The 24,294-nt window shown below is 40.9% G+C and overlaps 2 protein-coding genes across 2 annotated transcripts in view; one reads left to right on the forward strand and one right to left on the reverse strand.

Annotated features, from left to right (window-relative positions):
* The first annotated feature begins 535 nt into the window (after nucleotides 1-535).
* On the forward strand, nucleotides 536-7,987 carry pargl (poly (ADP-ribose) glycohydrolase, like). The gene is made up of 18 exons (XM_034123035.1): nucleotides 536-677; nucleotides 1,133-1,213; nucleotides 1,491-1,574; nucleotides 1,889-2,433; nucleotides 2,822-2,941; nucleotides 3,111-3,197; nucleotides 3,584-3,655; nucleotides 3,748-3,834; nucleotides 3,925-4,085; nucleotides 4,165-4,238; nucleotides 4,324-4,396; nucleotides 4,787-4,862; nucleotides 4,952-5,099; nucleotides 5,759-5,837; nucleotides 6,310-6,418; nucleotides 6,861-6,957; nucleotides 7,035-7,163; nucleotides 7,243-7,987. The coding sequence occupies exons 2-18, from the start codon at nucleotides 1,135-1,137 to the stop codon at nucleotides 7,359-7,361; spliced, it is 2,139 nt and encodes a 712-aa protein (XP_033978926.1). The 5' UTR covers nucleotides 536-677; nucleotides 1,133-1,134; the 3' UTR covers nucleotides 7,362-7,987.
* Nucleotides 7,988-9,805: 1,818 nt separating this feature from the next.
* The window catches only part of ogdhb (oxoglutarate (alpha-ketoglutarate) dehydrogenase b (lipoamide)), a 29,850-nt gene continuing 15,361 nt past the window's right edge, over nucleotides 9,806-24,294 (reverse strand). The window contains exons 5-23 of the mRNA XM_034123037.1: nucleotides 20,801-20,916; nucleotides 20,250-20,404; nucleotides 19,969-20,115; nucleotides 19,408-19,498; nucleotides 18,936-19,115; nucleotides 18,720-18,848; nucleotides 18,298-18,477; nucleotides 15,310-15,462; nucleotides 14,558-14,660; nucleotides 14,324-14,452; nucleotides 14,089-14,239; nucleotides 13,740-13,867; nucleotides 13,363-13,541; nucleotides 13,139-13,210; nucleotides 12,546-12,671; nucleotides 12,389-12,461; nucleotides 12,106-12,269; nucleotides 11,487-11,641; nucleotides 9,806-11,343 (exon numbers count right to left, since the gene is read on the reverse strand). Of these exons, the coding sequence (XP_033978928.1) occupies nucleotides 11,223-11,343; nucleotides 11,487-11,641; nucleotides 12,106-12,269; nucleotides 12,389-12,461; nucleotides 12,546-12,671; nucleotides 13,139-13,210; nucleotides 13,363-13,541; nucleotides 13,740-13,867; nucleotides 14,089-14,239; nucleotides 14,324-14,452; nucleotides 14,558-14,660; nucleotides 15,310-15,462; nucleotides 18,298-18,477; nucleotides 18,720-18,848; nucleotides 18,936-19,115; nucleotides 19,408-19,498; nucleotides 19,969-20,115; nucleotides 20,250-20,404; nucleotides 20,801-20,916 (2,552 nt within the window). The 3' untranslated portion in view covers nucleotides 9,806-11,222. The remainder of the gene's footprint in view (nucleotides 11,344-11,486; nucleotides 11,642-12,105; nucleotides 12,270-12,388; nucleotides 12,462-12,545; nucleotides 12,672-13,138; nucleotides 13,211-13,362; nucleotides 13,542-13,739; nucleotides 13,868-14,088; nucleotides 14,240-14,323; nucleotides 14,453-14,557; nucleotides 14,661-15,309; nucleotides 15,463-18,297; nucleotides 18,478-18,719; nucleotides 18,849-18,935; nucleotides 19,116-19,407; nucleotides 19,499-19,968; nucleotides 20,116-20,249; nucleotides 20,405-20,800; nucleotides 20,917-24,294) is intronic.

The following is a 24,294-nucleotide window of genomic DNA, read 5'->3' on the forward strand; positions in this document are numbered from 1 at the left end:
TATTATTATTATTATTATTATTATTATTATTATTATTATTATTATTATTATTATTATTATTATTATTATTATTATTATTATTATTATTATCTTGCATGAGTTTGACATTCAAATGATAGAAATAACACAATTATTTTTGAAGTGGTTTTGTGGAAATCCTGCAACAAAAAGAAAATCACAGCTGGTCTGCTGCTGCCACCTTGTGTTTAAAATCTCAACTTCACTTCCTGTAATACTGTACTGGTACCAGGCTGGTAAAAACTGTAGTTTATAACAAATACAAATAAAACATAAATAAAATAAAAGGTTAGTATACATAAGGAACCTGGTCAAAATAATTACCATCAAATCTAATGTCCCTATTCTCCGCAATAAGATTATAGTTCATGCTGGATTAATCTCAATTTTAGTTAAAACGAATGTTCTGTTGCAGAAGGTTTTAACATATTATAATGGAAAGCTGCAATACCACAGAATCGTTTCGTGGATAATGTATAACTCACAGTTTCATTGCAGAAGAAGCACTTGCCCTTTAGTTCACTTTCGTTTTGGCTGCAAAGTGAAAGTAAACTGTAGCCTGTGTTTGAGGAGTCTTAACTGCGTTTTCATCGATGAATGCAGTTGTTGAAGAGAATTAAGTGAAATCTGAACACATTACTCGCTGTCTTTTGTGAAAGGTGAGTATTTTTGAACAATTGTGCTTTGTTGTGTACTGTAGCTCCTGCGTGACAATGACAGACAAAATGTCACACTCGTTGATACAATATATATTTCATTTTTTGTCTTTCTGCTCTTAAAACGTAAGATTTGTGTGTGGGACAAACTAGCAGTGGTGGAAGAATTACTCGGATCATTCATTACCTTAAGTGAAAGTCGAAATGACACATTGTGAAAATACTCCGCTTTTTTCCCTTTTTATTTTCCTAAGTTAAACTACAAACGTATTTTACGTTAAATGTCAATTATTATTCTGGACTAACATTATATTGATGCATTAACGTGTAGTATATCAATGTTAAAGCTGTTATGATCACCTACAATCAGTTTTTGTAAGGCGGTCATGAGGTCAAAAGTGTACGACCAATCCCACACTTTCTTTTTACAAACTGTCATGTTTTTGTCTTACCTCCAGGGATGGCTGAGGGCCAAAGCAGCAATAGCTCCATGAAGATGTTGAAGCCTGAATTACTGCACAGTGGCAAAAAAAACTCAGGTGAGGCCTCCTCTGCATATAACTATTAAAAGAGTAAAAGGAAATGCAGTCTACTTTAATTCCACTTCATTAAAAAAATGTGTTTTGCTTCTTGTTGCTTTACTGTAATTTAGCTTCACAGTGCAGAATGTTGAATGAGGAACATTTCCCTGAGCTCACATTACATTTCAGTTTAACCCCTGGACATACTTGCAGGATTAGTTGGAAGCAAATCAAGGTCCGGCATGAATCTTAAACAAGTGATGTAGAGAGTTGAAGCCTGCTCTCTTACCTCCAGATGTGGCCGACGGAGGAGAAAGCAGCAAACGCTCCAGGGAGATGACAGAAGGGCTTCAGACTGGAGAACTGCACAAGAGCAAAGGTCAGGCCTGCTCCTCCTGCATTTAGAGAGATGAAATAAGTAGTTGCCTATAGATTATAATATCAATGAGGGAAAGTAGGGAGATTTCATTCACAGTATTTATAAAGAAGGGAACTTGAATGTTTTAATTGGGAAATCGTATCAGACACACATTATAATTCCCAGGAGAGAAATGTATTACATTACAAGTTTGAAATGTCCAGCAACATATTCTGGATTTATGAAAAATCTTGTTCTTCTTAAGTGTTACCTAGAACCTTTTTGTGTGTGTGTCAGCCACTTCCTTTTCACTGTAATTTGTCTCTCACCTCCAGAAATGTCAGTGGACCGCAGAAACAACTCTGAACAGATTAAACAGTGTTTATCTGATATAAATCCTGATGGAAAAGCAAGCTCAGTTCAGGCAGGCTGCTCATCCCCTGGAGCCCCCTCCTCTGCACCTTCCTCTACTGGAACCTCATACCCTGGACATTCCTCTACTGGACATTCCTCTACTGGACCCTCATACTCTGGACCCTCCTACCCTGGACATTCCTCTACTGGACCCTCCTCCCCTGGACCCTCCTCCTCTGGACCTTCTTCCTCTGCACTTTCCTCCTCTGGACCCTCCTCCTCTGCACCCTCTTCCTCAGTACCCTCTTCCTCTGAACCTTCCTCCTCAGTACCCTCTTCCTCTGAACCCTCCAGTTCCTGGGATGATGTAAGCGCTACACATGTTGAGGGGGCTGAAGCAGTGAGGAAGAAGAGGGAGGACGGCCCTTCATCTTGTTGCCTGCTGGAGGATATGAAGAGAATTCCACAATGTGACAACAAGCTGGGACGTCTGGAATTCAGCAAAACGCACACTGTCCTTGTAGATGTAAGATGTTAGCCTTCTTCTTCTATCTCCACTAACTAAGTACATTTACTCTAGTGCTATACTCAAATGCAATGTTGAGGCACACAACACTCTTTTATAAGTCCTGCAAAATGTATACCTTAAGCAGTAAATGTACTCATCCTGCAGGAGAATATGCACCAATATCTGATTCTATGTGACATTATTAGATTCATCAATATTAGAGCAGCATTTGACCTTCATAGATGATTGATGTTAAGCTACTTATAACTAGTTCATATACATTGAGCTTGTTCAGTCAGATGGTTCCTCTCAGGGGTCAAGACATGATTAATGGGAGAGGAAATAAGAGATATTATGTTCCGTTTTATAATTTTCCTCTCATCTTTTTTTCTTATTTTATACTCAGGTGAACATTTTCAACTTTGGAGCGGGACCTTTGCCTCAGGACGGAAGAGACGTGTGGAACAGTGACTTTGTGAAAATGCCGTATTCTCAGTCGAGTCACATGAAGACTGGATTTGCGATGGTTAGTTTGAAGCTGTTCACATTATGTTTATCTAGAGACAAGTTGTAGGAAATATATGATGTCCTCATTTTCAGGGATACAGATACATTCTCCTCCAGAATAATGGTGGATTATATCAAAACGAATAGAGTAAACATCCTGAGAAGTTATTTGATTTTTCCATCCACAGCAAACCAACAAGGTTAGGTGGGAAGTGATCTCCAAGCAGCTGAGCTCTCTGTCCAAGAAGACGACAGCCAGCGTCAATGATTTGGAGGTAATCTGGCTATTCCATCACCATTTGCATATTTTGTTTTGCACGTTGACCATATTTCTCTTTGTACATTCCTTCCTCTTAGTTTCAAACACTCTATAATTGTTTCTTTTGAATGTATGTATCTAGGCATCCCCTCTCTCCTATCATAGCGGTCACTATCAATAAAGGACAAATGCCCCAAAAACATACATACATGTTTTGTAGTACATTTCCGTTTTATATTTTTGAGTCTTGACTCTTTTCTCTCACTGTTATTTGGGACAAGAAGTAAGGCACAATCCATACTGTACATACGACAACCAACTTGGCAATAAACCTGATTCTTATTCTAACGTGTCTGCAGTAAACATGGATTGTACTCCTTCAACCTGTGTATCTCTCACTAGGAAGCTATCATCAAATATAACCCAAAGTACAAAAGTCAGTGGTCCTTTGATGCCCTCTCCAGCTTGGTTAAGGTCAGTGCCCACGTGTTAACACATTATTCAAACATCTGTTTTGTGGCAGAAACCCCTTTTAATCATTTGTTATAATTATATTTCATCATCAGGCCAACCCGAAAGGAGATAATTACTTACCCAAACTATTTCCAAAGATAGCTGAGCTGGCCTTGAGGCTGCCTGAGCTCGTGAAGAAGGTATGACACTCACTGTCTCAGCTTCACTCTACAGTAGTCACTATCACACTGATATTTGATAATTGACCAAGTTCGCATCTATGTTTCCAGGCCGTCCCGCTGCTTAAGAGGGGACACCCTGCAGCCATCACCCTGTCACAAACTCAGATAGCCTGCCTGCTCGCCAATGCATTTTTCTGCACGTACCCTCACCGCAACGCCTCCGGTCCTAAAGCAGAGTACCACAACTACCCCTCCATCAACTTCACCAGGTCAGAAAACACCCATACCACTCTGTTACACATCCAATTGCCAAGCCTAAATACTCTATTCTTCTCATTCTGCATGTAGTCTGTTTGGTAACTGGTCGTCCCGGAAGAAGCAGAAGCTGAGGGCCATCATGCATTACTTTCAGGAAGTCACAGGTGAGAGATAGTTGATGCTGAACCTCATCTTCCTCCAGTTTGTGAGGAGTGTCAGTGAAGATCTCTGACTGTTGATGTCTTTCAGCCAAGGAACCAACAGGACTGGTGACGTTTGAGAGACACTGCCTCAGAGACACTGACTTCCCCAACTGGAGAAGGTAATAATATTATTAATATGTATTTATAGAGGCATCTCAAACAGTTATACATGATAGAATAACTAAAAGAGAATTCAAGTTAAATATAAAAAGACTATAGCCATGCTAGCAGATCCTGTGGGGCCAGCAGTGTTCATGTCATGGATTTATATAACGATTTTCCAACTTGTAAACATAGTTGAACTTTTTTCTGTACGATTGGAAAACGAATTTCTTTTTTTTAAGCTTCAGGTATATTCAACCTGTCTATTACTAATAAAGAAATACCTTCAGTATAATCAAACAAACAACTTACGTATGTTGACCTTAAGGTGGCACCATATGAAAAGTAAGGATCACTAAAGTTTGTGTAAAAAAGTTAACTCATTATTCATTTTTTTATTGTGGCAGCTGTAACAAGAAGATGCATAAACTGCACGTTGCCTCACATGGCACCATTGAGAATGAAGGAAAAGGAATGCTTCAGGTAAGATCTGAACTAAAGCATCGCGGTCCCAACTGTTTTTGTCCAGAATCTATTGAAATAAGATTTCTTGTGCCTTTGTTTTTGTGCAGGTGGATTTTGCCTCCAGCTGGATCGGTGGAGGTGTGCTGGGCTCAGGTCTGGTGCAGGAGGAGATCCTGTTCATCATCAATCCAGAGCTGATCGTGTCCCGCCTCTTCACTGAGCGACTTGGGGACAAGGAGTGTCTGATCGTTACAGGTACCGTAGTGGAGAAATTATAAATGGATTAGTTATTGTTGATCAAATTAAATGTTTTAAATTACTTAGTAAAAGGTTTTATGTGATTGTAAACTGAATACCTTTAGGTTTTGGTCTTTTGGTCGGGCAAAACAAGACATTTAAAGATATGAACTTGTGCATTTTCACAATTTTTTGACATTTTACAGACTAGAAAAGTGTATGTGTCATCATAAGGAATCAGTGAGACACATTCATTACCATGAGCACACAAACTGTAGTTTACAGACATTGGCTGGTCTCCTAAATACTGACCCAATTGTTGATTCATCCGATTTAAAATAGTCCCCAAAAAATGTGCTTTGAATCGTTTGGTTTGTCATCCATAAAAATGTCAGAAGAAGTTAAATGTTTACGTTTTTACTAACCTCCCCAACTGCTGTGGACAGCTTACATTATTGTCAATCTCTTCTCTGGCGTTCCCAATGTGTTCTGCTTTTATATGTGATTTTCTTAATATGTTGGACTGCCGTTTAGACAAAAAAAGGATTATGTTTGTGTAGCGTTTTTTAAAGATTTACCATTTCAGTAAGAACCAATGGGCTTGGAGCTGAGAGAGACAGGAAGTCAGAAAGTATTGAGACAGACTAACTCAATGTTGGCTTTTCTCTGTTTCTCAGGCTCCCAGCAGTTCAGCAATTACTCTGGTTTCGGGGACACCTTTCAGTGGGAGGGCCCTCATGAGGAGCGCCTCAACAGGTATAATCACTGTCATGGCCTGGCTCTTGGCCATAACAAAAACGTGGAACGGACATGATATAAGGAAGATATTTATTGTAAACCAAAAGACTAAACAAAAGAGCTACCACAATGGGATGTGTTAATCAGTAAGATCAGTAGTGTAGGTCACGGTGTGGGTGTGTGAACGTGGTGTGGTGCAAGGTGTTGAATGCCAAACTAAGAGGAAGGGAAACAAAAGCATATAAGTCAGGTAGCTGCTCTCAAAAACAGATCGTCCAACTGAGAGAGCGAACGAGACTCTGGCTCGAGTCTTTCACTCCTCCGGTACCGGCGGCCAGGTGCCCTCAATCAGCGCTGATAGGGAGGAAGGGAGACCGTTAAAGGGCCATACACACACAATAGGAGAGAGTAAAGCAGGGGTCGTCACATCACTTTTATTATACGAGCCATATTTTAATACATCCGGTTTTCTCACATTTGATCTTTATAGAGACGAGTGGGCTCGGCTGCAGAGGCAGATCGTGGCAATCGACGCTTTGCACTTCAAACACAGAAGTGAGCAGTTCAATATGATCAATGTCACACGGGAACTAAACAAGGTGAGCTGTGTGTATTGTTATTTTGTCATTAATCATTATTTTCATATTATATGACCTAATAATCATATACTAAAAGCCCATATATGGTATATAAACGTTTGTGTGTTGCCTTAAATCAATGCATAACCCACCAATCTTTTCCTGAAATAATGGTATAACAAATCTTAAAGGAAGTATCCAACCACAACTTATATTTTTGCCTTTAATTTGATTAAATATTGTATTTTTCTTAATTGATCTTTTGGCATGCTGCAAACAGAAGTAATAAAGTGTTGGCTCTTGTTTTGGAAAAGTATGTTTGTTTCTGGCTTTAATTCAAAGGACTTCTCAACAGTAATTGTATTATTCTGCATGACCAAACATTCTGTATCAATAGTAAAGTTACATTTGCATTTTATCAGGCATTGTTTTATCTATAGTAATCTTTTTTTCCTTAAAAAAGGCATACTGTGGATTTAAGGGTCATCGGCCCAATGAGCCCGACATCGCTACAGGAAACTGGGGCTGTGGAGCTTTCAATGGAGACAAACAACTCAAAGGTACTTTTTCAGTCTCCATCCATTTATTCTTCACCCAGGAACACATTTAACACCTTGAGCTTTTCCTTTCTGTTCAGCTGTGATCCAGCTGATGGCAGCAGCACAGGCAAAGCGAGGTCTGGCCTTCTTCACCTTTGAGGATGAAAGTCTGAAGCAAGGCCTGCAGCAGACGCACCACCTGCTGGTCACAGAAAGAACTACAGTTGGTGAGAGATTTCAGGACATCAGACTTGTCAAATGTTTCTTGTTGGTTCAAAACGTTTCTAATCGTCTTATATTTTGCAGAGAAACTGTTCAGACTCCTTGAAGACTACTGTGCCGCTCAGCAAGCGTCTGGCAGTGTACGTGTGGATCTGTTTGATTTCATCAGGATCAACTTCAGCCCTTCCAGGAGTCTGCTGTGAGGACTGATTCATCCCTACCTCTGCATCTGAATTTGCACTTAAATCTAAAAGGGATCTTTAAGTAAAAGAAATTAAGAAGCGTCCGTATTGATTAAAGATCATTTTTTGCAAATGTACCTTATTTTGATCGTTAAAAGCGTAGCGATAGCCAGGAAATCTGGGCAGAGAGAGATATGATGTGTAACAACGAAGAAAATACATGGTTATTAAACAAGGCTTTAGATCAATTAATCCAGAAGGTGTTTTTGATTTAGTTTCTACACTTTGATTTATTCACTTTTTCCTCAAGCCAACTGGCCAAGTTGAGAAACTCATAAAAAATAAAATGTCTTAGTGTGAATCATATGTAATTTTAGCTCCATCAGTTGCTCTAAAGCCTGAGAGAAGTTAGCGTTAGACCAGTACTCTCACACTCAGTCAGCTGCTGCAGGTTTTGCAAGTTAACCCATTAACATTCAGCTTCACAAACCAGTGTGACAAGGTGCATTACCTGCAGCAGTTGTTAGTGAGTCTGCTGTACTACCTCTTACTGTACTACTTAATATCACAGCCGTTTCAAATCAACTGAGGTACATAGTGTAGGAGTTACATGTGACTGTGCTGATTAATAAAGATTGAAAGCATTCTCTGCATGTTGTGGACTTTTTGTTTAGTATATGACACCCACTTGAGTTGTAGAATCTCATTTTGGCTGGGGCACTAGTCAAGACAAAAATTACAAAACACTTAAGGAAAAAGAAAACAGCATACACTTCACATACACAGAGACATACAGCTCTCTTACAGCTGTTTACAAGAACAATTGGCGACAGTGATCCCTGGATAATAAATCAAATACAGGTATTGTACAGGTAAATCAGCACAAATGCACAAATAAAAAAAAATAAACATTGATTTATGAGAGAATAAGATTATTCTAAATGTAAAAACAGCTTTATATCAAACTGACCTGGGTCCAGGGAATAGAAAAATAATTGACATATGTCTGCGTGGATATGAAGATAATTAAGTGTCACAGAGGGGAGTATGAGGAAGGAATATACAACCCAAATACTTACCATTAAGCAGAGCTAACAGCTTAGGGATTTAACGATTCAATACGTTACATGGGCTTAGGAGCACGGGTAACAAGTCCCAAAAGAAAGCCCTGAAAGTCAACAGGTGAACCGGAAAGGAGCAGGTATCAGGTATCAGAGGCTGGAGTAAAAACAACCTTTCACTGAAGGGGGAAAAGGGGCTGGTATGTTTTCCTGCAAGGCTAACCTGTTAAGCCCCGAGCCTGTTTTTCAGGTTTCAGGCTCGAAAATGACATGCCCAAAACAAATGACTACAACTTCACTTCTAAAAGGGTTATATGAATAATTTCTTTTATCAAAGCAAGGTTACATCTGTGAGTTGGATGTAGAAGTGTCAGAATCAATATAGATTTTTCTCAGTCAGAGTAAATTCAGATGGAACATAGCAAAAAAAGGTAAATTCTTACCTCCGCCTAAAGAAAAAACATTACTTATAGTGAAAACCACCCTTGAATGATGGGATGGTAGACTAAAAGCTTTAGGAATCCAAAGTATAACATATAATAAGTACCCTGTATCAAGACTGAGGCAAAACAAGTGAAATGTGACCTTTTTCCAGGCGGAATAAGCTTTGGGCACATTTGGGTATATCTGGTTCCATCAGTGCCATTTGACCTTTTTCAGGTACCAGACTATAAAAATGGTGTATTACATTGAATTATCACCATAGGTATTCATTCCATCCAAAGAAAAAAAAAATAAATAAAAAATTTAATTTGTGAAAAAAAAAGGGCCCGCCGACGGGGTCTTTGGGGCTTAACAGGTGTTAACAACATGGGAAGCAGGTGTGTGTGGAAGGTCAGGTGACGGGAAAAGCGGGAGGGTAAAGCGTTCATATTATACATCCATGGGGTAAAGTAGTCTTTTTTTATATTGGAGGCTTCTAAAAAAGAATGTCGAAATACTATACATTCAAACTTTTCCTAAGCAAATGTACACTAGTATTTTCAATAAAAGTACATATAGTTTTAATCTAATGATACCCATTGTGCAGAATGGCCCCATTTCAGAGTAAAAGGCTAGAATTATTGAATTATTTATAAGGAATTAATGTGGTTTTCACTTAAATGCTGCTATAAATTAATTTATTTCTGTGTATCTTGTCAATTTCAATACACTAGTTTTATCTTAATCTATAATTCATAACATCATTATTTAGTTGATTATATTTTGTAGAATTATAATGTATCTGCGAAGTAGACTACCTTTAGTTTTTCAATAAAAGTTATAAAGACAGTAAGAGTTAAATATTTAAGCATAAAGCACATAATTCAATGTTTAAAAATGTATAATATAAAAAAAGACTATACAAGATGTGTTAGTAGCTCAAATAGACACAATAAACTCCAACGGCACTGTTTACCAGGAACTATAATCTTTATTTTTTAAAACAATAAAACATACAACACTTTATGAAAATAAATACATCCAACAAATCTGAGGATCTGAGGAATCTCACATTGTATTACAAGTATTTTCCATTGGAGGCATGATTGTTTTTTTGATATTGAAATGTAATTTCAAGTAATCCTTTACATTTGGCACAAACAGACGTTTACAGTGATGAGACAGGACGTTGAGGGAACCATGGAGGAGGAAGAAGATTTCAAGCATGATATATGAAAAAACAACAAATTAGGTACAAAATGAACTGAAAAAAGGGGTGTGTTTATGTTACTGTAAATGGAGATGCACATGAAGCCTCCCCTCTGTTTGCAGGCAGATAACAACCTGGGTCATTTTAAAGTCACTGCTGATCTCAGATAAAAGTGCAGAAATACATACATACGAGTCCCTTTAATCTAGTTATCTCAAAAGGCAGACATTAAAGGTTTCAAAAGGTTTCACTTTTGAATGTAGGGGGGTCAAATCAAAAACATAATAAAGGAGTTTAAGACATCCCTTTATCCCATTATTTAGCTATTGTAACTCAGCCTTTCAAATAATCAATCAACATGATATGTGTATAGGTTTACCTCTTGTCCACTATCACACTGTAGTCGTGAAACATTCTTGGACATTCAACTCCATTTTAAAAAGGGAATCGTTTAATATTTTGGGGACTACGCTTATTTGCCTTCTTGCTAAGAGTCAGTTGAGAATATAAACGCTAAATATGACACTACTCTCGGCAGCTGGTTAGTTTAGCTTAGCATAAAGCTTTGCAGAAAGTCTGTAAACGTGGGGAAACAGCTAGCCTGGCTCTCAGTTCCTTTAAAGCTTAACCAACTTACCGCGCGTGGTTTCCCAACTCATCTACCTCTCGGCAAGAACACGCTTATGTCCTTGGAAATCAAACCATCCTTTAAATATGTGCGCTGAAGTTTCTTCATTTCCTATGGTGGTCTAAAACCTTTTCCTTTGTAGGCAATCTGCAACAGATCAATACATTTTTTAAATAATTCTTCTGGAGGTGATTGCATACGGTTTATTGTGTGGATGTGCAGAGCCGGTTGCTATTACTAAAATGAAGATCGAGTATTTGTCTTACAAATGAATGTAAGAATTCATACATTCATTGCAGGTGAACTTGCACTATTTTCTGTAATAGTGTCAAACACTGAACACGAGGTCTTCATGGTAACAGTGTTAAAGGTCATTGTGCGCTTTGTTTGAATATTAAGACTGATAGTATGTCTGATATGCAGGTATATTGAGGAAAAAACACATCAATGCAAAGTGTTGTAGGTACAATTTAAAGCCAGTCTGGGGAGGGGTCCTGCACTGAAACGGGACAGGCAGGTGAGAGCAGAGGAGAGGGAGAGTGGAGGGAGGTGTAAACCAGTTAGATTTTTCCTGAGAATGCATCCAGATCGAACGCTGCGTCCACCAAGCGCTGCAGCTCCGTGAGATGAGTCTTTTTGTTTCCAGTAGCTGGAGCTGCTGCAGGGTCACGACCAGCATACCTGCAAACATACACACACACACACACACACACACACACACACACACACACACACACACACACACACACACACACACACACATATAAGTGTCCATACATTCAAAGCAGAGATAGTTCCTGAAACTGTATTCCTGTAGAACTCACCAAACGGGGCGGGTATGGTTGGTGGTGGTGCAGATGCGGGGCTTGACGTAGTCGTGGTAACCCTGGTTCTTGTGCTCTTCCTGACACCACACCAGGTCAGCATTTGAGTAACGATCAGTCTCTGCTTTCACCAGATCAAACGGGAAGGGGGAGAGCTGAAAACAGAGAGAAAGGTCTGATGTTAATTATATATTTGGGCGATGATCCATTGTCATTCCCATTGGGGGATATGGGGGACAAATGTTAGTTAGCATTAGCGGTTTGCTACAACTTCATTCGTAAATTGTCAGCATTAAATGTGTGCTAAACTACGATTTCCCAGCTAATTTGTTTGATTTACTCACAATGTAAACCAGAGATGAACTATTTCTATATCTTTAGAAAGTGAAAGTTAAGACCCCAAAAACAGAATAAATCATTTACAATTGTGATCATTAGTCTTGACCGAAATACTTGTATGTCACAAGTGAAGGTGCCTATACAAACCAGGCACATACACCACCTCCAAAACAGTTTTTGTTGTAAAACTGAAATCCATACACCCACTGTGCGTTCCCTTTCCCAATTTCTCCTCTCCTTTTAACTCTACGTATAAACACCACCTGTACTCTTTTGTTACCTGTTCGATGCGGATCACAGCCACAGTGTCGTCCATGCCTCTGCTCTTGCGTTCTCGGGTCAGTTCATAATAGATCTTCCCGCTGCAGAAAACGATTCTCTTCACCTTTTCTGGGCTGGCAGCTGCAGGCCCCTCGTCTGGGATTAGTCGTTTGAAGATGGTGGCTGCAGGATATAACAAACACACACAAACTTTAAATAACACAGCAAGAAACCAACCAGTATTTTAGAGGGAAACACCTCACCATCTTCAGTTTCCTGCCCATCTTTCTGTCAGTACTGACCTGGCAGCATGTCATCAAAGCTGGACTTGGCCTCAGGATGGCGCAGCAGCGACTTGGGAGTAAACACTATCAGCTAAAGAAAGAGCACAGGGAAATGCTCAGTGACCTTGAACCACATTATCTTGTGCTTTGAGTCCGTTTAAGGTGTGTCACTCACAGGTTTCCTGAAGGGCTGCAGGATCTGTCTGCGGAGGACGTGGAAGTAGTTCGCCGGAGTGGAGCAGTTCACCACGATCCAGTTGCAGTCGTACAGCTGATGCACTGCGAAGTTCTCAGTGATTTTCTGTGAGAAAAAGTAGAGTTGCAATTCAGAGCTAAGGTAGAACTCATTACCAAAGAAACATGCAGTCACCTGTTAATATTCTTTGTCTTTTCTTTCTTTTCAGGGATAATCATTCTGTTCATTTTAGAACTACCCTAACCCTAACCCTTCAATTCTTAGCCTATTTGGTTCACATTTTGAAAAGTAGGATGAACTCTATAAACTCTCCAGTCATAAAGTTGCCAGGCTCCACATCTGATCATGAGGTCAAACAAACTTCCGTGCAACATCAGACAAACAAGGAAAGTCATCTCACTATCTACACCTCCATGATTTTAAATCAGCGTCATGGTAAGTCAGGTTGCTACGGTCACCAGCCATTTCTGATTTCACCATAAAGACAAACTAAGAGCTGGACTGAAAAGTCTCATCTAAAGTTATAAGGAGCAGTGACAGAGGGAGAGAATTTGTATGTTTTTGACACTCACAGGGAAAACATCAGGGTCATCATTGCACATCTGTAGAAACCTCTCAGGGCGGGCAGACGAGTGCTCTGGACCCTAAGAGAAAGGGAAACAAATGAACACCAATCAGTAATCGACAGGTAAGATGTTTTTAACAATCTCCTGTGAGAATGTTGTTCAGCACTGGTGACATTGCAGCACCATGAGACAAACTCAGAATGTAGCAGATCAAGTTTCTCAGTTCCTACCATCCCCTCCATGCCGTGAGGAAGCAGCAACACAATGCCGTTCTGTCGGACCCACTTGGCCTGACCCGAGCTGATGAACTGGTCGATGATACACTGGGCTGTGTTATTAAAGTCTCCAAACTGGGCCTCCCACAGCACCAGCGCATTGGGACTGGCCATGGCAAAGCCTAGTTCAAAACCTGCACACAGAAACCGGGCACAAACAGAGCAGGTTCAGTAAATAAAACACTATCCAACATTTGTATAAGGTTTGCTCTCCAACTTGCTCTACTTCCAAAGTAAATACAATCCCAAGTGGCTTCCCTAGAAAGAGTTACCCATCAAGTTACAGGTACCACAGATTAAAAAGTACCAAAGGTTTTGCGTATGCTACTCACCAAGTACTCCATACTCAGATAGAGAGCTGTTGCACACAGTGTAAGGAGCTTGATCAGGAGAAACGTAGTTCATTGGGATGCAGATCCTCTTGTCAACGTTCTGGTCGTGAAGAACATGGTGTCGATGGCTGTGGAGGAAATCATTTAGTTAAGTCAGTTCAAGTGAATTTGATTTATATAGCACCAAATTATTACAGAGGTTGTTTAATGGCACTTTTTATACATAGCAGGTCTTATTTTCCAGTTGAACATACAGCAGTAGTTAGTTGACAGTTCTCATAGTGTGGGGGGGTTTCTCTGAAGTCACTTTTACACATCAAGCAGTAAATGTTTTTTGTGTCAGGATTACCTGAACGTGCCTCTCTCCACATCCTGTCCACTGAGGCGAATGTGTACCCCCTCTTTGAGCAGAGAGCCAAAGGCCATGTATTCTCCAAGAGCCCAGTCACACACCCGCTGATCCACCATATTTGCACGGCTCTTTAGGATACGACTCAAACCTGAAACATTGAAACACGGCATTAAAAAACAGACATGACAGCACAATAAGGGGTTGTTTGAAACAGGAGAAGATCATAAAGTACCTCCGTGTATCGTGAAGTCTTCCACAGGCACAGAAGAAGCGATGTTTCCAATATGTTTGAGCTCCTCTTCACTGATGCCAGTCGGAGGGCTGTGCATAGTTTTGGGTTGTCCATCCAGGTTGAAGAAATCTGCAGACAGACACACAAACACATCACAAGGAAGAAATGTCCAGACCACATTCTGTAGAGAAGACATACAAGTTATAACACAAATAAAAGAACAAGACTCCTTACCAGGCCATGGTGAGTCCAGCCAGTGTTTGATGTGAAGGATCTTCTCATCTTTGGAGCGGTTGTAAGCATCTTCGCATATTTTGTCGTACCTCGCTACTTCCTCCTGAAAAAGATTGATGCAAGTTCATTGAAAACGTTAGTATATCCGTCTCCAAAGAAGCAACTTTCTGTCTTGTGTTTAGTATATAGGTCTCCAAACATATTCACCTCCTCCAGAGAGTTACAGCGTTTGACAGCCTTTGATTTTGGCGTGACTTTCAGAACAGGAAGGATGTTAGCTTCAAACAAGTGACCTCATTAATGTCTCAAAGAACTGACATGATTAATTGCCCTCAAAATGTCCTGTCTTTGTACAGTACTTCATTCAATCCTCTTTTAAGTTAAGCTCCTCACAGGAATTGGAAATGCATAAATGTAAAATCTAATTCATCCATTATTCTGTCTAGTCCCTGCTGCTATCACAAAATCTTTTTTCCATTTGCACCTCTCAAACGCACAATTCTTTGTCAGACTATTCAATCCCCCTTTCATTGAGATAGAGATGCTTCATAATGTCTCACAGAGCCGAGATGTCTTTCAAACTGCTGACAATGAAACCTACAAGGTTTTTTCAATTTGCAAAAAAAGCTGCGTCCACGTGTTTAAACGGCACCACATTGTAAATGATCTCAATGGAAATGTGACTCTTTTTTGGCTTGTACATATTGAGCGTGCTTGATAAGCAGTAGCTACAGCAGGGCAGGCTGCTTTACCTCATATGCCTGTGTTGTGACCAGTCCCTCAGCAATGACTTTCTCAGCAAACTTCTGCAGGACCCCTTTCTGCTTCTTGATCCGCTTGTACATGAGCGGCTGGGTGAACATCGGCTCATCCATCTCATTGTGGCCATTACGTCTGTAACACACCTGAATGTGAGAAAACAAGAGATTAGGCATTTTCTTATGTCAACAATCAAGTGACCAATTCGGTACTTTTTCTGTGTCACTCTTAATTGCTCTATTGACTCGTGCTGGTCAAAGTTCAAGGTTCCCATTGTCTCATATGTATAACCACATTATGTTAGTTATTTATGCATGGTTTTTTTGTATTCCCTGTTCCTCTATGGATAATAAACCTGAACTGCTTTCCTTGCCTGTCCCCTTACGCCCCTCTTAGCCTGTCGACCCCAATAACAAACACGTGGGAAAAACAAATAAAGGCTTCAATATACAGTACCAGTCAAAAGTTTGGACACACCTTCAAATTCAAAGTTTTTTATTAATTAAAATTGTTTCTACATTGTAGATTAATACTGAAGACATCAAAACTATAAAAGAACACATATGAAATTATCTAGTAAACAAAAAAGTGTTACAAAAATCCAGAATATGAGGATGCTGGTTAAGTGTGCCTTGAATTCTGAATAAATCCCCAACAGTGTCACCAGAAAAGCCCCCCCCCCCCACCATCACAGTTCCTCCTCCATGCTTCACGGTGGAACCATACATGTAGAAACCATCCGCTCACCTTCTCTGCGTCTCACAAAGACACGGAGGTTGAAACCAAAAATCGCAAATTTGGACTCATCAGACCAAAGTACAGATTTCTAATGTCTAATGTCCAATCTTTGTGTTTCTTGGCCCAAACTATTCTCTTCTTCTTGTTCTTCATCCTCAGTAGTAGCTTCTTCATCCTCAGTAGTGGCTTCTTTGCATCAATCAACCATGAAGGCCTGATTCACGCAGTCTCCTCTGAACAGTGGATGCTGAGATTTGTCTGCTACTTGAGCTCTGTGATCATTGATGTGGGCTCTAATCTGAGGTGCCTTAATTTGCGGTTCCTGAGGCTGGTAACTCTTATGTATTTATCCTCTGCATCAGAGATAACTCTTGCTCTTCCTTTCCCGGGGGGGGGGGGTCCTCATGAGAGCCAGTTTCATCATAGCGTTCGATGGTTTTTGCGACTGCACTCGAGGATAAATTCAAAGTTCTTGACATTTTCCAGATCGACTGGCCTTCAATTCTTAAAGTAATGATGGACGGTCGTTTCTCTTTACTGAGTTGAGTGGTTCTTGCCATAATATGGATTACAACAGTAGTCAAATAGGGCTTTCCACTGAGCACTAACCCTACCTCTGCACAACACTGATGGTCTCAAACACATTCAGAAGGCAAGTCATTCCACAAATTGCCTCTTGACAAGGCACACGTGTTCATTGAAAACCATTCCAGGAGACGACCTCATGAAGCTGACAGAGGCCCCGGCCCCACGGGAACGAAAACGGGTTGTATCCGCATATTTCTCTTGCGTATAGCCCTTTTTGCCAAACGATGCCGTAACGAAACGATAGAAACGGACCCTGCAAACGACAACGGGTCCAAAGGTGGATAGATCTGGGAACGGAGCGCTCTGGGGGGTCCAACGGCTCCGTGTGATCGCCTCTATACGATCATTTTGTGATAATGATGACGCAATAGCCCTGCCTCCCCCCACCTCTGCTGCTCACCCCCGCAAAAGTACACTGCACACTGAATTCAGATTATTTATCTTTATCTCGATATGGACATAAACGTGAGTGAAGTCTAATCTGACAGGACGGAGACACGCAGCTCCTCCTGCTGTGATGCAGCGGGAGCAAAACACACACTTCAAGTCAGATCACCACCCTTAGCTATTTTGATTACCTCTCAAACTACCTAAACTAGTTATAAATGTTTATTTTTACTGTCGGTCGGGTCACTCATTACTGGATCAGCTGCTGCATGAGACAGACACTGACGCTGTCAGAAGAGAGGGAGGAAAAAGAGAGGCCAGGCTCCGTGTATTTTATTATTATATAGTCGTTATTCATTTGTTTTAAAGCTCAATAAATAACAAAGAAGACCTTTGACCGGCACTTTTATAATTTTGTCTTAACACACGTTGACCGGCGAAAAACTCTGCCCGGTTCCCTCGGCCCCCACCGCGGAGAATAAACCGAAGTGCAGCCATGACAACCATTCTTCTTCGCTGCTTTTGTGGAGGAAGTTGCTGCTTTTGTGGAGGAAGTTACAGCGCCACGTACAGGCTCGGCATATGTACTGCAGCTTTTCCAGCGGTTGGATCTAAATGGAGCCGTCTCGTGTGGGAAGACACTATCCGGTGTATATTGCGTGTGGACGGAAGCTTTTTGGCGATTGCGTTTGCGTTAATCCTATGCGTTTTGCCGTATGCGTTCCCGTGGGGCCGGGGCCTGAGAGAAGCCAAGAGTGTGCAAAGCTGTCATCAAGGCAAAAGGGGGCTACTTTGAAGAATATAAAATAAAAATCATATTCTGGATTTTTTAACACTTTTTTGTTAACTAGATAATTCCATATGTGTTCTTTCATAGTTTTGATGTCTTCAGCATTAATCTACAAAGTAGAACAAATTAAAATAAAAAACTTCGAATTCGAAGGTGTGTCCAAACTTTGGACTGGTAGTGTACTTTATCAAAAACAGCTGTTAGTTTATTTACCTTTCCAAAAGTGCCTTTGATTGAAACCTCCTGCTGACAGTTGACCATTTTTTTCATCTCTAGTATCTCTCCCATTAACCTGTCCCCAGCTGCTGTCTCTCAATGTATCACTGGAGGATTTAGGCATGAACGTGTCCTTTACTTTCCTCACAACCAGATTCTCAACTTCCTAGATCTGTCAGGCTTCTCTTTCAAATTTCAACGAAGATGGATTGGTATATTACTGACATTATTTGACTTGACAAAACACCTCCTATAAACTTACCAGGTCTACGACTACGTCTTTGTGGAAAGTGTTTCTCCATTCAGATGCCACTTTACACACATATATTACAGCCTCTGGGTCGTCTGCATTGACGTGGAAGATGGGTGCGTTGACCACGCGTGCTACATCTGTCGGATAAGGAGAGGAACGTGCCATCCTGGGATCTGTGGTGAAACCAATCTGTGTGGATGAGAGTTTTAAATTACTACAATAACAGCTGTTATCATCAAGTGAAATGTTGAAGACATTTTTATGATCTATTATGCCCTCAAACTTACAGAAAATAACATTAATGTAGCTGTACTGTTTTCTTTTCAATTTTGTTTTGGTAATATTCTAAATGACTTTAAAATCACAGTATCACAGTATATGCTGAAATAAAAATATGGACACGATAGCATGCTAGCTGTGAATAAAAATACCTGGTTGTTGACCACCACATGAATGGTGCCATGTGTAGTGTAGGACGGCAGGTCAGACAGGTGGAAAGTCTCGTACACGATACCCTGGCCTGCAAATGCAGCATCACCGTGAAGCAGAATAGACATCACCTGTGAAATCATTCAACAGGTTACAAACATGTTAAGAACACAAGGAAAGGTACTTCTTTTCTTCCATGTTTGAATAAACCTCAGTACCCTCTTGCCCTTGGTGTCTCCGCTGTAGAACTGCTCAGCTTTGGTCTTGCCCTGCACCACGGGGTCCACCGCCTCCAGGTGGGACGGGTTGGCCATGAGGGACATTGAGATTTCCCGGTCGCTGACCCGGTTCATCCTCTTGTGATACATCCCCAAGTGATATTTCACATCACCAGAACCCTGAGAGCAGAATATCACAAAAAAGTGAAATCCATCAACCTCAGGAAGACTGTTTAGCCTTACATTTTTGGTTAATTGATGGCATTTAAAAGGAAATAAATACACATTTGTATTGTCAGTTAAGGCTCTTTATCAAGTCAATAAATCTATTTTCTTTTACAACAAACAAATAATCACTGAATACAAAAGAATCAACAGATTCATTGGAAATGGTCATTATCAGTCCTTGCCGCCTTAAAGCCACTGATACCACTGTAACTATCTAAACCATCATTTAGTGACCTGTTCAGACCTCATCAGCAGCCTCTAGCTTGGAGTCAAACTGGCAGAAGATTTGGTCCAGCTCTTTCCGGATCACGTTAGCGAGAACATTCAGCCTTCCTCTGGAGATGGAGAAGTTACATTAGGAAGGAAAATTCAAGCAAAGGCTTTTTCATCAGATGCTATCATGTGACAAAAAGGGTTGAAACCCCCCTAAAATGTAATCACTGAGTTTATTAGCGACACTGATATTCGTCAGGGATCAAATTCATAAAGTGGAATAACATCATTGTATATCATTGTACATGTGAAAATACACATATTTAAAAAAAAGAAAAACACTCATACAAGACAGTTCAACAATAGTTATTAAATGATGAAGGAGTTAACAAATCATAATCATAAATGTTTGTATGATCAAAAGTCTCATATCTAAGGTGGGAACATCTACTAAACCTTGATTTTATCTTTCCAAGCGTCAACAATGTGTGCATTTATGACAGGCAAAGGCTGTAGGAATTGAAATAGATTTTGGCCCTGAAAAAGACTATGTTTGATATCTTATTGGATAAGATGTAATGTCATTGTCTACCTGTGAGGCATCCCCATGATCACACTCTCCACTCCGCTCAGACTGGACATGTCGATGATGGTTTTGAGGGCCGGGATGAGCGATTCACAACCCTCCAGACCAAAGCGTTTCTCTGACGACCATTTCCTCTGGAGGAACTCCTCAAACCTGTGAACAGGTGGTGCTGCTGCGTCACATTGTGGCTCAGAACATCTATCCCCCTGCCCAAACTCCCCCTGCAGCTGCTTTGCATTGCTTTTATAATTAATTACTAAGGAGTGTTAAGGAATGTGTAGACAGACCTTGTGGAGCGGATCATTCTGGCCAAAAGTGTCTTCTTCTCCTCCAGACTGAACTGCATGATTCCAGGTGTCTCAAACTTCTCTCTGATCCACTGGCACTGCTCCAAGTCGTTAATGAACATGAACTCTACTCCAATGTGTTGACAGTAGGCCATCTAAAAGAGAGAGAAGAACGTTTTAACTCTACTCTTCACTATCATGTCCTGGTAAAGCTTGAAGCTTTCCGATCATTTTCAGGTTCATATTTGTATTTTGTGCCTCTACTGTGACATGTTCACATGCTTTAATGTTCAAAAAGCTCTTTAATTTTCTCATACTGCCTGTGCTGCTACACCTTTTCTCACCCTCTGTCTGAAACCAGAGCCCAGTCTGCTCTGATTGGTTAGCTGGCCGGCTCTGTTGCTGATGTTAAATAATTGCTATCAAACATTTTATTTATTGCTATTATTAAATTACATTTTTGTACTAAATTTGTTTTTATCCTGTTATTATACTTTGAATGGCACCACTGCATAAAAGGTGTCCATTTTGAGACATTTTAAATACTTTACTTCCAGTCGTCGGATAATCTCTCTGAGAGGCAGAGAGCTCTCGCTGCCCCCGATGAAGGTGGTGGTGGGGAGCCGGAACACCTTGTCCAGGTCGGATTCCGCCAGTCCGTAAACACCTGTTTCAAAGACATTGACATGAGCAGAAAGCGTAGGCATGCAAATCAGGTCAAGGTCAGGGTTAAAAACAGCTTGGAACAGAAAAATACCACATGACTAACATATTATTAAGACACAGAAGAGGAGGAAACACCTGTAAATAGAAGATTATCTGGAATTTGTGACCCCTGCTTACTTTTTTTAGTTTACTTTTATTACCATTTAACTGCCTTAACAGCTGTCTCATCTGTCAGATTACATTTTGTCCAGATTACTAAAACCACACTCTTAACAGGAATACAAAAATTGTATTATATGTCCTTTTCAGCTTTCATCTACCATCATATTATTGATAAGCTATATCAATAACTGCAACTTACAATGGTTTTCATGAACTTATCTTAAAGTGGACCTATCATGCTATATTTGAACAATATATTGTAGGGCCATACCTATATAAAGTATATAAATATAGTTTTTTTTTCAAAATACCAAACAGATCCTGCATTTTAGCCATGCCTCATTTCGCTCCATTTGCTCTTTCCAGCCCTGTTTTTGCAGGGGGCTGATTCTGTGAGCTGCAGCTGACCACGCCCCCCTGCAGGAGAGGGGAGCGTGCTCTGATCAGCTGCTGGGCTGTCAGAAGAGGGGGAGAAAAAGAGATCTCCGTCCTCCGTGTTTTATTCTTATATATGATTATATAGAGTCATTATTCATTTGTTTTAAAGCTCAATAAATAACAAAGAAGACCTTTGACCGGCACTTTTCTAATTTTGTCCGGAAGATTTAAACTTTAACGGACATCTTGACCGGCGAAAAAAAACCTAACTGAAACTCTGCCGCACGGCCCCCTCGTTCCTTGGAAGAGGCGGAGAGGTGGGTGTTTGTCATCTGCTGGTGGACTAACAAGAGAATTACAGTGCTTGCCTCGACGGGGAGGGATTGCATTGAATTAAAGCAGCGGGAGCAAACGCTTGTCTCGGGGAGGGAGAAAAAGAGCCACAGCAGAGAATAAACAGAAGGGCAACAGTGGCAACCATGCGCGGGAAGTCTTCTTCGCTGCTTTTGTGGCAGACTACAGCGCCACTTACAGGCCTGGCATATGTACTACAGCGTCTCCAGCGCTTTCGAGCGGCAATGGCCGGCCGTGGCCCAACCCCACATTCCCCTGATAGGTGGAGTTGGCCCAATAGCCGTAGCGCCACCGTCCTGACGTCAGTGAAATGTTCAAATCTGGATCAGTTTTTATCAGATCTGTTGCAGCCCCGTTTTTAGAGATTTGGGTATGGAGGAAAATAGAGAGGGTTGTGTTTTCTGACACTTGGTGAGTTCCCTGGAACACCGGGGACACATATTCATGTATAAAAGACGTACAAAAGTGCATTTTGCATGATAGGTCCCCTTTAAGAAAGTAATGCTTATCACAATGTCACAGTGATGACAAACTACGTATTTTGTCTGACCAAAAGTAGATTATGTTCTCATTATTGGATTATTAAGAGAGTTTGAGAACACCTCATTATATAAAATCGGTCACATAATTGTATCTTTTGTTCCCTGATGAGGCCAAAGCTCTCTTGTGGTTACTACAGAATCATCACTGAACTCAACACAGTTTTAAAGTGTCCCAGCTTTCAGGCCCCGAGGCTCTGGGCAGACCTGACAAACAAGATCAGACATGTTATGTGTCTTTCAAATCAGCTTGAAAGGTTTTCATTTGAAGCTGTGGCTTTTGGCATCTTCTTTTGTTTGTCTTTGTAATGCAATGTTAACTTTATTAATCTAGTTTCCATTTTGTTACTGCCTCTATCAGCATTATAAATTATCATAAAGCCTGACTTTATAGATTTGTTATTTGTGATGTTCTTGTAAGAATCCAAAGAAAAAAAGGTTTGGTTGTTAAATACTTTTTTTTATTCATTCATTATTTCTTCATTCATAAAATGTGCAATAAATTATATTGTGAATCTTACTTAAACGCTTGCTTGACAACTGTATAGAAACTGGTTTATAATCTGTTATTTGATTAATTAATTGATATTTTCATATCTAAATGCTGCTAAAATAACATTTCAGTGAGTAAGTCAACTATTGAAATAAGAGGTTTTGTTTTTAGTTTAGAACAATTATCACATTTTATAATTAAACTAAGCTATGACCGAACACCAAAAAATGCAATGGAACGCCGGGTTACGTATTGTAACCCTTGTTATATTAACACAGGCGGAGCCCTCTACTGGACTCTATTGCCGCATTTCCACCACACGGTCGGCCTCGGCCTCGCTCGGTATGGCTAGGCCGCGTTGGGCCTCGTTAGGGCCGACTCACTTCATGCTGCGCTTCCATTACAGTTTAGGAACTGGGGTAGTATCTATAGTAACGCAGTGTAGGCGGAGCCGTGACGTCATCTTCAATGAGAACCCCAGAAAAACAACACAGCCGTTAGCTGTTAGCACTCAGAGCTCACAGCTCCTCATATCTGTTCAGAAACTAGACAAAAGTTAAACAAGTACAAACCACAGACTGCCTGTGTCATGGTGAATACAGTCGCTGCTTTATTTATGTCTGTATAGGCCGTTGTTGTGAGTGTGGACGGACGGAGCATATACAACTTTAGCTTAGCCAATCTCCATTTAGAAAACACGCATTTTAAAAGGTTTTTCGCCTGCCGTCTGTCTGCAGACTTGACAAAGCATTAATTCATGGTTTTTACTAACCGGTATCAGTATGTTGTTACTTCGGCATCATTTTGAAACGTGTATTACAATTAAATCACGGTCAAATATGTTCATCTTGTTGTAGTTGTAGCCCCCTTGCCAGCGATTCTCTCTCTAGTTTAGCAAACTCAGCCCTGTTTGTTGGCCCCGATAGAACCACGATTTTGTCGGGCCAGAAAAGACGTGAAAAAGTACCCCCGGGCCGGAACTAGGCCTAGTGGAAACGCAACCAAAAACGGGCCCGGCACGACACGGCACGCTTAAACCGTGCTCCGCGCCATGGTGGAAATGTGCCATATGGGTACTACCTTATCCTGCGAGCATTCTCCTACTGAGACTTCTATAGACGTAGCCGGCCTTGGGGCGGGCCTACCTGAATGCGCGCGCATCTCACCGTATAAAAGGAGGCCTCGCCTCCTGGGGTAGCCCTTCCGCCCCGTAACGGGCCAGTGCGCACCTCGCCCATCCCGGGACCCCCCAGAGGGCCCAGGAAAGGCGAAGGCGCATTACGTCCAGGGAGGGGGTCAGATGCCTACTGACCCACAGCCCCCCCCCCCCCCCCCCCCCCTCCTCACCAGTCCTGTGTTGCCCCAGCAAGCACAGACGAGGAGAAAGAGCCAGACATGTCCAAGAGATAAAACTTTATGAAGGGGCCTGGCGTTGACCAAGACGCCGCTGTGC

This window comes from Trematomus bernacchii, unplaced genomic scaffold (genome assembly GCF_902827165.1).
Source record: "Trematomus bernacchii unplaced genomic scaffold, fTreBer1.1, whole genome shotgun sequence".
In the NCBI taxonomy this organism is placed as follows: domain Eukaryota; kingdom Metazoa; phylum Chordata; class Actinopteri; order Perciformes; family Nototheniidae; genus Trematomus; species Trematomus bernacchii.

Bases quoted from the DNA above. Each gene is read 5' to 3' on its own strand.
- pargl (XM_034123035.1), top strand. From the start codon at position 1,135: ATGGCTGAGGGCCAAAGCAGCAATAGCTCCATGAAGATGTTGAAGCCT. The intron at 3,656-3,747 runs GTCAGTGCCCAC...TTTCATCATCAG, and splicing joins CCCTCTCCAGCTTGGTTAAG to GCCAACCCGAAAGGAGATAA. The intron at 6,958-7,034 runs GTACTTTTTCAG...CTTTCTGTTCAG, and splicing joins TGGAGACAAACAACTCAAAG to CTGTGATCCAGCTGATGGCA.